This window comes from Merops nubicus, unplaced genomic scaffold (assembly GCF_000691845.1).
Source record: "Merops nubicus isolate BGI_N331 unplaced genomic scaffold, ASM69184v1 scaffold21649, whole genome shotgun sequence".
Lineage (NCBI taxonomy): Eukaryota > Metazoa > Chordata > Aves > Coraciiformes > Meropidae > Merops > Merops nubicus.
In genome coordinates this window covers 5,190-21,740 of record NW_008632241.1, presented here as the reverse complement: position 1 = coordinate 21,740, position 16,551 = coordinate 5,190, and the positions used below count along the sequence as shown (strand labels likewise).

General features: G+C 39.5%; 1 protein-coding gene across 1 annotated transcript in view; it reads right to left on the bottom strand.

Moving 5' to 3' along the window:
- LOC103780214 (thrombospondin type-1 domain-containing protein 7B-like) overlaps positions 1-16,551 on the bottom strand; it is a gene marked incomplete at both ends in the record, with an annotated part of 67,229 nt that overhangs the window by 45,493 nt on the left and 5,185 nt on the right. The window contains 2 exons of the mRNA XM_008947874.1: positions 1,575-1,733; positions 13,076-13,245. Coding sequence (XP_008946122.1) covers positions 1,575-1,733; positions 13,076-13,245 — 329 coding nt within the window. The remainder of the gene's footprint in view (positions 1-1,574; positions 1,734-13,075; positions 13,246-16,551) is intronic.

The following is a 16,551-nucleotide window of genomic DNA, read 5'->3' as shown; positions in this document are numbered from 1 at the left end:
ACTGAGGGACATAAACAGGAGTACCACACGTACAAACTGAATCGATTGGGGTGGTACTCGGCTGGATGTACCCACAGCCCGGGCACACAACATCTAACAGTGTGTAAAAAATTCCAACCACCCACATTTTTTTCACATTTCTTTTTCCCTTTCATCAACATTAGACAGAAATATACATGTCCAAATACAGAAATTTGCCACTGATGCATATAAGATAAAAGAGAGAAACAGTTAAGGAACTGAGAATACAACGGACATCTATATTCTGCCTGGGAATCCACTAATGAAAAGACTTGTTTTGAGATACAGCAGAGCAGTTTACTAAGAAATTAGTATTCTGCTTTATGAAGGTGTAAGGATTTCTGATACATAATGCATATCAGACCTCTCTGAAATGACATTCTACTAAATTGGAAGATTCAAAGGGAAAGTGAAAGAAAAAGGTTACAAAACTAATGAAAGAATTGATTACATAAACTAACTTCTTCTGAATAAAAGTCGTGTTGCTATATAAAATGCAGAACTAATTCGCAAGTATCATTCAACGTTTTGTTACGTAAATGGCACAGAATTTTAAGAAAGGCAGGAAAAAAAAATGTATGGTGGTCTCTCCTACAACAGTCTCAGACAAGATGCAAATACACAGCCTCAGTGGAGACCACATGGAAATGCCCTAGGCACAAAACAGAAAATTAAAACTAAAACATCACAGAGAATGTAACAGACCAGACTTCCACTGTTCTCAAACAAGCAAAAAGAAATCATTCAAAACTATTTAAAAATGAAATGCCTTTGCAAACCTTTGTATTTAACCATGTATTTTTTATTGCTTCTTTTTTAATTTGAAAGATTCTGACCAGCTCAAATCACCTCAAAAAACATATGTCATTATCAGAAAAGTGTAAATTCCAAACAGTAATACTGATTCTCTGGCATGAACTCCAACAGTCACCTTCTCAACTTAGAGCCACAGGAAAGGCTCTGCGGTGAATCTCAAAGTCTTGCAGCAACAGACATGTACACTAGTCAGTTCAGATCCAGGGGGGGTTAAATTATATTTGCATACTCTTCCTCCAGGAATTTAAACCAAACCCAAACCAATCTGTCAGGTCAGTCTAACTCCACGGTGGAAGGGCTGTGGGATACACATTAGTCCTGATCCTTCCAACCTCACCTAAGCATTGTCCCCGAATCCAGGTATGCAGTGGGACTTCCAGAGGGGATCAGAGAGGGACAGCCTGGCTCTGTGGAAGCCAGCAGATGCCATCCCAAGAAATCCTCCTTTTCTACAAGTCCACTGCAAGATAAAAGGATCTGAACCAGGCTGAATTTTTTTTATTTATATTTTCTTCTCCCAAGAATAACTGCAAATAGCTTTTTAAAGGTCATATTCCACTCCTGTATGTACATCTAAGAGCTTCATCCTATGCTAGGTTAATTTTTTAAAAAACAACCCAAATTAGGCTCCTGATGCAGAATTTTAGACCACTGCTTTTGCAACTGTATGAGAACATTCCATTACCCGCTCTAGATGCCCCAGTGGTGCAAAAGCAATATATAAGAGCAGGCATCACCTCTTCTTCCATGGTGTTCTTCCTGGCAGTTCTCAGGAAGGCAGGGGCCCCACGCCGACCAGGAGGACACCACGCACTCGGACGGGCATGGCACGTTGCATAGCTGGGAAGGGGAGGGAGCAGGACCTGGGCAGAGCTTCCCATCAACTGGTCTAGTAACTAAAAGGAAAAAAAGGAAAGGAAAAAAGAAAACCAGGGCTGTAACTTTGCCGTGACCAACACACAGCACTCCAGAGTTTACTGCTGGCCTTAGTTTTCCAGAATGCATCAAAATCCAGTGCTGGTTTAGGGTCTTATCTCTCTGTGCAAAAAGTTAATCCTGTGTTCAGCAAGGCACTTAAAGTTTTATCTAAATCATCCATATTCAGCAGGCCAATTAAGAGTATGCTTAATGGTAAACGGGTGCTTTAAAACTAAATTTAATGCTGATTTTCTACAATGCTGGAGTAATAAACTGGGATCTAATCTCCTGCATTTATGACCAACAAGAACTTTTTACACACTACTGAAGAGAAAGATGAACAAGAAGGAAATCCAAAAAGCTCATGCTGCAGCTGGGACCCAGGCAGAGAAAGCCTGAGCAAGGGGGAATCTCCCCATACCCATCACCTTCAGGGGAGCTGCCACCCCTACATTACAGATGCAAGATACAGAACTTTGAACTTTCTTCATTTCAATAAAATGGAGCAGAGCTCTCAGTTTCTTCTACACAGACATACGCAGAGAGTGTCTTGGCTGCTTGGGAGCAGAGATACTTCCTTGAGTTGCCTGCACAGATCTCCAAACCTCTTCATCCCCGAGATGAGCCGAGCCCAGACTCAAAGTACCGGTTTAGTTGATACTGACAATAAATTTGGAAAGTTGATTCCCTTTGTATTTTTGATTCTCATAAGAGATTTCTAGTTTCAATTAATTTCTCTTGCTTTTTTATTCGGGGCAAAAGGAGGAAGGAAAAGAAGGGGAAAGACTCTTAAATCTGTCTTCTGACTCATTATATGATATTGCGTTTTAATTACATTATAGGCTGAATTTGGCTGCCTCTTTAGATAAATCAATATCAAAGCAGTTTTTCAAAAGGCAAAGGCTTGTTTGAGTTTACTCTGCCATGGTATTACCAAGACTTCATTAATTTTTACAGCTACTGAGTTTGCTTTATCCTCATTTTTATTTTTAATGTTTATTTTTCTTTGCTTCCATGCATGGAATTGACTTGAAAAGAGTTTATAAAAATATGCCAAATATAATACATGAGCAATCTTTTCTTTTTCTCATATTTTAACATTTTCTTTAAAATGAATCATTTGAAGGAAAACACTTTTTTTATTTTTTAAACACAAGACTTGAGTGCTCAAAATCCCAATAAATTTTGATTTGCAGATCTTGAAGCTGAGACTTCAGACCAATATCAGTGCTTATGATTCCAGCTCATCAGAATAACAGGATTAAACAGCAGATGGGATTTAATTCTAAAATGAAAGATGGTATGTTAGTAAAAAACACCATTTTCTGAATGATTTCTGAGACACTGCAAGGCCTTTGACATGTTCATTTAAAGATTACAACAAGGTGACATAAATCCAATTCACCTGAATGTTAACATAAACAGACCTCTTCTAGAGACCTTGCAAGTGAAGTGACAGACACAACGAGATAGATAGTAGAGTTTTAAGGATAACAGTATTCATTTTACCAAGAAGTCTCATGCATGGCTTAACCTGCCTTTCAGCATCAAGCTTTGCAAAACTGTATCATTTTTTGAGAGTTCTCTTGAAGAAATGAAAGGAAATAAAATTGAGTGCAGATGGTCAATCCAAGGAATAAAGTCCACACCTACTCTTCTCTAACTCAAGGCCTCCTCGTTAGCAATGGCTCTTTCCTCCTCACTGATCTTTAGATGTTTTCTCTATTGTCATTTAACTATTTTAGTGTGGAAGCCACTAGAAAAAGATGGTTGGTTCTCCTGGCTCTTGATTTCAAGGAGCAAAGGGGCAGGTTTTTCTTGGTAAGCTGAGCCTACCATCCATCCCAGACACATGGAAGACTCCTTCCCATTCTGGAGGATATCCCTGCCTTCCTCTCCCTGCCAACCACCTTCCTGGACCTCTTCCTCCCTCGGGATGATGTCCTGTTTAATTCTAGCACTGGGAGCTCTTTTCCCAGGACCAACGTCCTGTTTGTCATTAGAATAAGACTGCTTCTTTACTCACTTCCTTAAGCAATTCTATGCACACTGTAACATGTAAATCAGAAAACACACAGACTATTCAAAATCAAATACCCAAATACATCCTAGGTCTGTGCCAGTTTGTACTCATGCTACACTTACTAAAATCCTCCTGTGAAAGTCTTCAGGAATAAGACAAGAACAAAAAGAAATAAACTGCATTAATAAATGCATATAAGAATCCCATCCTCTTCCAAAACCAGACAGGTATAAAGAGCCACAATGTCCACCACGATAGCCAGAGTGACTGGATGGACCAGCAGGGTCCTCTATAGTAGTTTCACCCCTTCTTCAGCCATTTGATTGACAGCACTGATTTCTATGATTTTTATTTAAAAGCTTTATGTGATTTTCTATTGTTATTATTTCTTTTTTTTTCTTTTTAAATGAACTATAAGGTGTGTTTTACCTGTGAGACTTTTAAATGCCAAAATTCTTACATAACGTAGCCCCCTAAAAATGCACAGATAGCCTGGCTGGGGATGCCCTATTCAGGAAAAAAACCTCATGTTATGCCTATGATAAATGAGCACAGCTGCTAGGACTGTCTTTACATACCAGAGAGCCTTCTGATTTTGCTCAGTAACTGACTCTGACATGGCACTTTCCTACCTTCCTATAGAAAAAATGTGGGGTTTCGTGTAATTATTTTCCTTGGAAAAATATTAGCCACTTTTTGGGGGAAAGGCAGAAGCCAGGGAAGAAAGGAGTGATAGGGGGAGGCAACATCTCTGATTCCAGCAGCAGGTTATTTATTATGGTTGTTCGTACCTTTTAAAATCCTGTGTTCTTCCCAATCTATAGAACAAACTTGAAAAAGCAATCAAGTACTAATCTTGGAGCCTCCAAAACATTGCACATTTCTATAGCTGTTATATTGAATCTATCCTTTATAAATGTGACTACAGCTGTTCCCAGCACCAATGTCTGCCTCAAGTTTGAATTTTACTATTTGCTGTTATTTTCAGGTTATTGCTACCAGCAGGAGATAATAAATTGGGTTCTAAAGTATCTTGTTTCCCTATATATTTTTACTGAGGTAGTGGTTTGGAGGAAGAGTAGAAGAGGAAATCAGCTCAGTTATGATTATTTTGATAATACAATTTTAAGTGAATAAATAATCTATGAATGCAGTCATATGGACACATACTTGCAGGCACACACACCAATGCTAAGTTAAAAAACAGCGACAACCAGGCAGAGGAAGAAGCATACAGGATGGCATTTTGGTTGCACTGATTCCTTTCAAATTTAGTTTTTCAGCACCTCAGGAGATAAGTAACAGTTTGTTTCCTGGCCCTTAACATCATTTCCCTTTTACAGTGAAACAATAAGTATTACTGATATTAACACCTAAACAAGACATTTCTAAGTATCACTAACATATCTGGAATTCACACAAAGAGAATCAGGACTGTCTCTCATATACTGCTGCAGCCATGTTTTAGCTAATACTTCTCAAGGCAAGAAATCCAGATGTTTACCACACCTTTTGGCAAAACTAAGCCGAATTAACGACTGCCAGGGTACAAGAAAAAGATGGTTTATCTTTGTGAAAGTTCCTCCTGCCTTTGCCAGGACTTGTAAACCAAAGACACATGGATCAATAAAAAGGGAAATTACTTGAGCAAATCACAAAGGAATGAGTTGTGTTATAAAAACACCTACCGATGTAAAACATAATAAGGATAAACCAGCACAACATTTGCAAGTAATTTCTCTAACCTGAAAGACTTGTTTTTATAGCAAAAACAAAAGATTAGACAAAGGAGAAGCAGTGAATGTAATTTAACTAGCCTGGAAACGGCACCAACCCAAATCCAGTTCATCTTTCCATTCAAGAAGCCTAATGCACCCCATGCCTGATGGAAAGGGTTCCTTTATGCTTTTAAGAAGAATCAATCAGTTTTGAAGCCACAAAGTACAAAGTTGAAGTCCTATTTTCAATTAAAATCTATTTAACAGACAAGAAACAAAGTATGAATAGAAGGCTAATCACAGCATGAAAGAGGGTTAATAGCAGATTGCCAAGAGCAACAACGGTTTAATGCATTTCAGAACAATAAAGATCCTGGCAATACTACTGAAGTGGCACAGACTATTAGCCCTCCATGGAATAAAAAGTTTCCCTGTGTCCATATCCTCTGCTGTACGGCAGGATCCTGATCCCGACTAGGATATTGTGTTGTTTCACTACAGCTGACTTTGTAGAGATTATCAACAGAAACTGCAGATCTGGCAAAAATTCTGAGTGAACATGGGACTTCCCACCAGCAGTCACATGACTGAGCCGACCAGAGGTGACAAGTCATCAAAACTGTCCAGGAAAAACAGTGGAGGCAACAGGACTGCCAGTGAAGGCAATGACAGGAATTAAAAAGGGACTCTCCAGGATGTTTGAGCCTTGCTTGTTGCTTGCAGGTTACTGGGACAGACTGCCAGGGAGAGAAGCCACAAAGAAAACAGGGAAGAAAACCCAAATGTGGGGATATACTTCAGGAGAGCCCCGTGAGAGTGCAAACTTTGCCTGTCAGTTAAGTTCTGCACTAAGGAGCAGAGGGTCCTGTGAATGCCACGTCACTGCAGCCGTCCTGGCACCATGAGAAATGCATCACTGTGGACGTGTCTGTGGTCCTGGGACGTGGTACAGGTGGCCCAGAGCTAAGCCAGCTCACTCATGGCATGGCCATGCCAGCTCAGATCCTGAAAGCAGCAGGGCTGCTCCACGCAAAGCTGGCCCAAGTTCACAAGCTTTATTTATCTCAAGTGTCTCCTGTTCCAGGACCAGACCAGCCACCATTGGCTTTGTTATCTCTCCCCAGTGTCACAGTTTGTGGTACAGCCTTGTACTTACAAATCCTTTTATTTTTCATCTGACTCAACATTATAGTTTGAACACAATGCAGGTCCCCATCCTCATAAGAACAATGAGAGAAAATTGCTCAGAACAAACCAACACTCTTTTGAATAAAATTAATTCAATTCCAGTGGCAGGAAATAATGACAAAAAACAAAATGCCATTAAAATCTTAGCTTTCAAAGATAAAACTCTGAACTAAAACCTACTATCTCATGTGAACTGACTGGGCAGCATATTATTTGCAGCATACTAAAGCCAACTACATAAATAGAAGTATTTATAAAGAGATAAATATTTCATGGTCATATCAAACAACTTGCTGAGAAAAAAAAAGGCATGTTCTTTATAAATCACCTTTTAGAAGCTTTGACTTTCACTGTCAAAGCTTTTTTATACATTATTCTCTTCATTGTACTTTAATTAGTTTCTAGACATGAAAGAACTGAAAACACTACACCTCTAAAAGACATTAGGGAAAATGTTTTTTCCCTAATGGGTTCAAACTAAAATTTCTGAAATACACATTTAAACACTACTGTCAAGCACCGCAATGATCTGAATAAAATCATTTCCTCTCTTGCTTCTAAAGGGTTTCCCCCAAAGAAGCCAGCTGTTACATATTTATTTTTCCATTATGTGAGTTGTATCTCGTGAATTCTGTTCAGCAAGCTGAAGAGAACCTGGTGAGCTTACAGATCAATAACTCGGCATCCCAGAAATATAAATCTGAAGCAGGCTTGCCTGAATATATTTTACACTTCAGAAGTGTACTTCTCATCTTTTCAAGGCAGTTCAGTCATCCCAATGATGAATAACTAGTTGGGGATGAGAGGGATCCTAAGGGGAGGGTTTCTTCCACCTGAGAGCATGGCTTCTGTGATTCAGGTCAATGAAGCCCCAGGCTGGATGCTCCTGTTGCTGTACCATGAGCCAGCTGAACAAAGACTGTTTCACACCTCTGCGGACCAGCAGTTCTCTCCTTGCTATGGTCCTAGTCAAGTTTTCTCATTACTAATATATTCTAACCTATTCCTTTTCAGTTTCATAAACCAGACAAGGATAACAGGATTTAAATATCAAAGCCCTCAAATTCTAATTTCTGTAAGAGTAAATCAATCTCCTCGGTCCCACAGCTTCACCAACATAAATTTGAAAAAACAACCAGCACGCATTTAATACAGCACTCATTCTCCACACAGGGTTCATATTCATTCCAACAGTGCATATCCCATGCCAACTCCTAGGGGCAGCTTATCTCCATCAACACAGTCTTGTCCCAATAAATATGCAGGATCATAACAGCCGTAAGTGACAAGAACCTGCACAACCAACTTCCAGTCTCTAAGGAGTTGGACCTGGTGGCTCCCAGGACATCTGGCACCCAAAGGAATGATGACACATTCACACAGCACTCTTCGCTGGTATGCCTCTCTTCCTGACAGTATTTCCATAGTTTATTGAACAGATGCCACACATACCAATTTGAAACACTAATCCCCCAGAAGACATGCATTGGAAGATCATGATTCAGAGCAGAACAAAGAACTTGAGGGGAAAAAAACGTGGCACCCTCATTAGGAAACAGAGCGTACAGAGCAAAGGCGGCAAAGCTGCATACCTTGGAGCTAAAGGAGACAAAAGGGCAGAAAGAAAAGGATGAGAATAAATACAGGATAATACAAGACATGCATGAAAAGAATCCTCAAATTATCTCTATGTAGCACCAAACAGGCACCAATTTCTGAAAAATCAAATTATGGTATCAAAACTTCTCTGACAATAAAGTTAACAATAGTCTAAAAAGTTCACTCATCAGATAAAGAATTAGACACTTTTGTCTATCAGAAGTGGGGAGAAGGCTCAATATCTTGTGGAAAACAAGAAAGGATAAAGGCCATAAAATTCTCATTCTGAGACTCATATAAGTAGGACTTAGATGAAAGTGCAGGGGAATACTTAACCATTTGGGGATTCTTTCAGTAAAGCAGCTTGTAAGGCAAAAATACATACAGGAATACACACAGGGATGGATCAGAAAGTAACCATTAGACCTGAAAGGTATTTGAATATTTACTGAGTCTTGAACTCTAAACAGACTAAAGGATTTTTTTTAATGCTGCTGCTAGTGCCACACAAGTTTATAAAAAAAAACTGATGTAAGAGGAACCAGGTAGAATTGCACCCTAAAAATAAAGCAAAAATTGGTATAGGCTGGTGAAGTACAGTGGAATAAGTAAGTTAAGAAATTATGCCTACTAACAGGTGAGGGGTGAATCTCAAAGGAAAGAGGGGTAATAAAAGTAATAAAGATTTCTGTATGAAATAGTTTTGCAGGGTAACACTAAAAGGTATCTAAGGATGACAAAGTGATATGTATCTCACATATCTGCTATTGAAAACCAAGATCAAATAAAAATAAATATATGGGGACATTCATTAAGCAAAAAAAAAATTGTAAACAAATCTTTAAAACCTTGCAGAGGTATGAGAATATAATGTGGATTTTCAGATGGAAAATAACAAAGATTAAGGAGATATGAAACTGCAATGATTTGCTGGTGAGATGGTAATAAGAGATACATTTTATTAGCCAAGTTTACTGTGCTAGGTAAACAACACAGAAGATTCAAGGAAGAACAGCATTTCACAAAGGTCTTTTCAGTCCTATAATTAAAACTTAAGCAGACAGGCTCCAAAAACATTATAAGAAAATTCTGAAAGTGAGAGGCAAATTGGATCTCATTCAAATAAGTAAAAAAGAAAAAACGTCAGGATACATAAGGCACAAATTTTACAGAAGAATGACAGGGCAGGCAGATCCCTAGTTAGAAAGCTACAGAAAATATGGAGAGAACAGCAATCCCAGTCACTAGGGACAGCAGGTAATTAGTTCAGAGAAGAGAGGAGATGCTTCTGGGAAATTTTATAAGAGATGCCATCTACCAGACTACTGATAAAGAGTTATAGTCTCCAGATAAATCCAAAAAGCAAAATTTAATTAGAAAACAAAAGGCTACTCCCTGGTCTTCAAGAGAGAAGGTAAAAAATTTGTGAAGAAAAAGATGAAATGTAGGAACCTCATATATTTAATTGTTTGAACATAAGCACAGACACCTTCTCCAGGCTCTAAGAATAATTTTAATTCCCATATTATTGGGCTTATTTATTGTGATTGAGAGGGTTGTACTCTAACCAAGGAGAGAGTTTTCATAAACTGATCGTCGCATAACACTCCTCCATATATTTACCAAATATCTTCTTTTTTGGTGTACTAGGGATTGTTAGTGATGTTCACCCATATTAATTAAAATTTATTGTGGGAATAAATATTTCAGATAACATCTTATAAAATCAATAGTCACATAGATCTGATCTCAGTCCAGAAGAGCCCATTTACAAAAGAGAAGAGAATACATGTGTCCCATGTTAGCAGTGTCTGGCTTTGAAAGTAACTTGAGGATCTGTATTTCTGCTTTATTTAAAAGAGCTTCCATGCAAGTGAAGAGTTTTACATTAAAAAAGAGGTACAAAGAAGAGTAACCACCACTGCATCTACAGTTTGTTCCAGACATGGGACATCCAGGAACAGGGATCACGGAGTATCCAGAGACGAAAGGCAGCAAGGGCAGATCAGAGCTGTAGTACAGGTAGCTAGCTCACTTGCATATTCTGTTACTTTTGGTGCAAAATTTGTCTCCTCCTGAAAAGCAACATCATTTCAAACGTGGAGACTTGCTGCTTCCATCTCTGCATAGCAAAAGAATACTGATAAATTTGCAGTATCAGATGACCACCTCACTGTGAAAATTAAGATTATAAATTCAGATGTGTTAAAATTCAATGAGATACCTAAAGAAAAAACACAAGGATCCATTCAAAGCTAATTATGTTAAAGATCAGTCAAAAGGCTCACAGCTGAGTAGAGAGGTAGATTCCACAGACAGACTAGCTGACATTAAAAGTAGCTCAGTCTCTTCAGTTACATGCCCATACATTGGCTGACACACACATGGAGAAATACAGATACCTGAGTGACATGACACTTCCACATTTACCAAGCATGCCTTGCCAACTTCATCTAGATGTAAGAGTCTCAGAATGCAAGAATTTTACAAAGGGCTTCAAAGATTGAATGGCCTTCTGCCTTGAAATACTCATCACCCATGTTAAAAGTATGGACTTTTCCTTAAGGCCTAAAAATAATGTAACTTCACTTGGATCAAGACAGGGATTTCCTAGGTCATCTCTTGGGGGAGGAAAGATATGAAATCTTATCAATGCATTTCTGAAAGTAATACCCAAGTGAAAGTTCTCCATTTCCAGCATCTTCAAGTTGGATTTTTTATAATCAAAATATAGAAAGATTTCAGCAGACTTAACCTTCTGAATAACTGCTGTATAGGGACACAAGAAAACAAGGGATCCCTTTCTAAATATACACATTTAATAAAAGAAGAAATAGATGGGAAGACTAAGTAAATGAAAAATGTGAGCGATATCCTTGGGGGATAAAAGAGCTTTGGGCAATATGCACAAATACATCACAGATGGTACCTGTCTCCAACTAAGACTCAACATATTTTATCCAAGCATACTGCTGGAGAGACCAAGAGACAAAATCTTCTTTCACATATGTCATTGGGCCTAGGTCCAAATTCTCACTGGAAGTAACCAGAAGAATAACAACTGTGATGGATGGTAATATCCTATTAGACTCGCTTGTCTGAGTCTTGAATGATCCCTTTAAGGATACTCAAGAGGTGAAGAAAGAAAAATTACTGTACTTTTGATGGAAGCAATTAGACTCTATATTTGCTTATACATAGGAGAAATAAACTCATCTTCTACACATCACTGAAAAAATGATACAATAAAATATGAGATGCCCTAGTGATGAATAAAAGTATTCTACCAGTTCAGATTGTCAGAAAAAAAAATAAAAGTGCCAGAAAAGAGTTTATTCCTTATTTATTTAAAGAACAAAAATTGATCAGCTAGTGAATGAGATACACTGAACATTACTGGATCAGGGGAGATAATAATGAAGGCTTTCCCCTCTTTCTATGTGCATGTGACTGTGTTGAGAGTAGATGCAGTTCCACTTTCTACGCACTACTGCAAACCTGCACTCCTACCTTGAAAAGGCAAAAGGCAAAGTAGTAATTTATACCTTGTACAGCTGTTATACAGAGTTGTTGGGAGGGCTTGCAATTTTTAAGTTGAACTGAACTTTGAACAAAGAAAAACCTGCAGGTGTTCACAAACATCAGTTATATAGCACCAATTCTGTTACAAATTACATTGGTGTAAGGATTTCAGATGCAATCTCAATCTTCTTGAGTAATTCACAATACTGAAAAATAATAAAGAAGTGTGAATGAAGTCAGTTGAAGCTTGCTGCTCACCAACTTGCCATACAGGGCCTGCATGGACCACAGATGAGGTGAGAAAGATGAAGACAGACAAGAAATGTTACACACCTCTCATCAACAGCACTTTTCTTATTCCAAAAGTCATGTTCATTGCACACTTGTGCAGAACATCAGAGCAGGGTTTGTGCTGGGAGAGGATGGCAGAGCCAAGTGCTTGTGAAAGGTGAAGGAGCAACTATGTATGAACTAAGTAGAGATTAAAACAGGTCTGGTTTTCTATAATCTGAGAGTCTGTGGGGGATGCTAGGACACACTGGGTGCCCAAGAAACATCTGCTTTGCTTTTGTAAGAAAATAAATCTAAGATATGATATTGTGTTCTTATTATCTTATATCTCTGCTCAAAAACATATTCTGCAAGAGAACTACATAGAGTAAATAAAACAGCCAAAGATGAATTATTCATCATGCATCCATATCTACTCATTATTCTTCTAAAAGGACTGTAACTCACTTCCAGAGTCCAAAAAACCATCTGTCTCCTCAGAAGTTGTGACAATATTATTTTTGCTTTCCCCTTCAAATCACAAGAAAGATTGTGTATCAATCTAAACCAGAGGCTAAAGCTGTATCTAGAATGGAGTGTAACATCTTTTTTTCTACTCTAAACCAGGACTGAAACCACAGATTTTAGTGCTGGGCTACCCTATATACGAAAAAGGAACAAAACAACTCCAAGCAAAGTTTAGGTCCTTCATCCTCAGAAACCCTCCCACACAAGCAACACAGAGAACTGGCATCAATTCATCACAGAAGGTTGTGTCTCCTGGCAGTTCCTCAGGACCCCGAGGACCATGCTCTCCTGCTCCCTGTGATGCTGAGTACCACCTCCCTGTGTAAGCACAGATACAATGAGGCCATCAGCTAGCCAAAAAATAAACCTAAGAAATACCAATAATTGCATGTTACCTGCATTTTCCCTTCCCCTTGTTTCTGTTACTCAGATCTACTTGGGTCAGCCACCCAGAACGACCCTACACACGTACCTTCCTTCAGCCGGTGCACCCCAAGTTCTGTGGTGATCTGGACACAGTAGACCTCCCGGGTCTGTACGCCACCTCCACAAAGGCCCACGTGCTTGTGGTGGCCAGGGTCCTGCTGGTCAAGGAGGAGAGACACTTGGCAAGCTTTCCATTCAGAAGTCCTCCAGGCAAACCTTTGGAAACCAAAGAGAGCAGGTAAAACAGGTTTTTGAAAGGCTATTGGTGAGGGTGTGGTACTTTATTAGATGGCGACATAGAATTGGTTTAATCTTTACAGTAGCAATTCCCTATCAAAAACAGTGAATGTTTTGAAACATTTTCAATGTTAAATTTACAAAGGTTAAGTATTTGCCATTTGTCTGAAGTACTCATGTAAAACTTTTCACATAGCACTAATCTCCAAAGCATTCTGAAACACTAAATCACCCTGACAACACCTTTGAACAGGGTGCAAAGAAGTAACTAAGATTAAGAGGTTCGATTAACTGTGAAAACTAGTTTTCAAACATGTGGCTCAAACCATTAAGCCACCTCCCTCTGCCTTGAGCTGGACGCTTCACTCTGCAATGCACTTAATATCTCAAACCCTTCATATGTCAACAGAGTTCCAAGCACCAGGTAGCTCTTCTCCAGGTGACACCTTTATAAACACCCAGGGTACTACCAATTTCTGGAAGAGACTGTCTAAATTAACTCAGCTCTCTCATTTCAGTTTCCAGAAGCTGTGATACACAGCAAGCTCTAGACAAAAATACTTTCATCCTATATTCCATTCACACCTAAACAGCATTAATGGTTTTCGAGGAGGATAATGTTCTTGGGTAGAGATACGTGAATTCTGTACAGACAACCATCACTGGTATGTACCATCTTAAATGCCAGGAGGGACTTATTAAAACTACAGGGAAAACAATGTTGTGTATCAGCGGAAAGCAAAAGTTATTTCCCCATCGTGTCTGAAAATGTAAAGTGTATTTCTCATACACCAGTTTTCACAGGCATAATTAATTTTGATTCATGGGTCACAGTATCAGTGGAGCGAGTAAGAGCCTAAAGTCTTCCTCAGCTTCCCAAACACAAATCTTAGGCAACATTTGGTTTTATAACCAATCTGTTCTGACTTCTGCTGCTTTGATCCTTTGATCCTTTAAATTTTATAGTTTACTTTTTCCATACAATCTTTGGGCTTTGTGTAATGTAACCTATGTAAAATAACTTCCCTCTTTTATTCTCAAGACAAATGCTCTCTCCACTTACAGCAGATCCACAGTTGTTAAAACTACATCTGTTTGTTAAACTGCTGATTGAACGCTGTAAACTCAAGCACAGTGGGGTGCCTCTGCAGAAAAAGCCTTCCAACTTGTAATTCTCTGTGTTCTCCACAGTATCTGTTCCAAACTACAGCTACGGCAAGGAAACGTGTGTCTCAAAATTCCATGGAAAATGAATACATTAGTTTGCCTGAGATCATGGCAATGTTCTTTCAGCTTCTTATGTTGCAAACATGGGCATAAGATGATTTTCTTCTAAGCATTTTTGAATTGTGTAACATACTCATGGAGTATGTTTGGGAATACTGTCAATTACTTTTAATTTACAGGTACTTTTCAGACAAGCTATCGTGCTCTCTTAAATAATATACAGAATCATGTGCAAATCTGGATACACTCACAGGGTTTATTACCAACAGAGAAAACAATAAAGAATACACTGTTCACATGACAGACATGAAATACCTGAACTTTCACAACATAGAAAGCACAGTCGTGAATTTTTTCTTCTAGTAGTTCCTTCTGGGAATTCCTAATCACATTTCTTAGGCCTGCAGTGTTAAAAGCAACTCTCCTCTTACCATAAAGGCAATGAAAACTGCTCTTCATCAAACACAGGGGGAAGGGGATACCTTCTTTACATCACTTCAAGACATCACGCTCTTCAGGTCTAGACTTTCAAAACTAGAAGTTTAAATATAGAACACACCCATCGTTCTGCAGCCACAGAAAGCATTGGTTTAGGGAAGTATTTCTTAAAACAATAATTGGCTAAAGAAAAATTGATTATCGGTGTGTGGCTTCGGTAGTCAGCTCTGAACTCTGGATGCTAAAGACTCACTTGCAGAGGCGTGAGCACCTGCTTCTCCTATTCAGCATGAGCTGTGGGAGTTAACACCTAGGAAAATTAGGCCATCAGTGATTAAAATTATGCAAAATAACTAAATCTGAGCACAGAGATAATTAAACTTCATCAGCCCCTGAATTTAAAAAAAAAAAATCCCTTTGCATACTTTCACAGGATAAGTGCTTACTGTGCCACACTGCAGAGCAGTCTTCAATGAACAGCCATCAGGTTCTCCAGCCAGTGCCACCACTGCTGTGAGCAGCTTCAAACCTCAGCCCCATCAGCCTGTCCTGCTTTTTCCCAGCTAGACATACTCTCAGCTGCCTGGAGTTTTCCAGTAACAAACCCCGACCCCCAGGCACTAGTTGTTTGCAAGGCACGTATTTGCATGGCCGTTACCAACCCCACTACAGCAGAACACATCCAAGGGATTTCCATCCCACAGGGTGGGAAACCCAACACCAGACCTGCCCTCAGCTCTGTGGCAGACTCTTTGCAGGGTTTCAGGCAGCGTGGTCGATGCAAGGCATTAGTTTGCCCATCTGTGGGCTACACTAAGACGACAAGAATTAATGCTACTTAACAGAGAGAAACTGACTGTATAATCTCTATTTATATTTAATCAGAAGCTCATTATTAGCCATTAGCAAAAAAAAAGAGAGATTACTGGCTGGCAAATGCTTGGGGATTTTTGTAATTCAGGCAACCTTAAGCCAGTAGTTGCAAAGTATCAGCAATATCATAGAACCATTAAGACTGGAAAAGGCCTTTAAGATCATCAAGTCCAACTGTCAGCCAAACACTACCATGACCACTAAACCATGTCCTGAAACAAATATATTAAACAATACCTGTCCCAAAACCAAGCCCTGGGGCACACTGCTTGTGACCAGCCACCAACTGGGTTTAACTCCATCCACCACAACTCTAGGCTCGGACATCCAGCCAGTTTTCAACCCAGCAAAGAGTCCACCTGTCTAGGCCATGAGGCACCACTTCTCCAGCAGAATGCCATGGGAGACTGTGTCAAAGGCTTTACTGAAGTCCAGGTGGACAGCACCTACAGCTTCTCCCTCATCCACTAGGTGGGTCACCTGGTCATAGAAGGAGATCGGGGTGGTCAAGCAGGACCTGCCGTTTACGAACCCACGGCGGCTGGGCCAGATCCCCTGGCTGTCCTGCATGTGCCATGTGAGCACCATCAGGATGAACCGTTCCATCATCTTCTCCAGTACCAAGGTCAGGCTGACTGGCCTGTAGCTCCCCAGATCCTCCTTCCTGCCCCTCTTGTTGTTAACAGGACCTCCCCTGTTAACCAGGACTGCTGATAAATGATGGAGAGCGGCTCACACGCTACATAT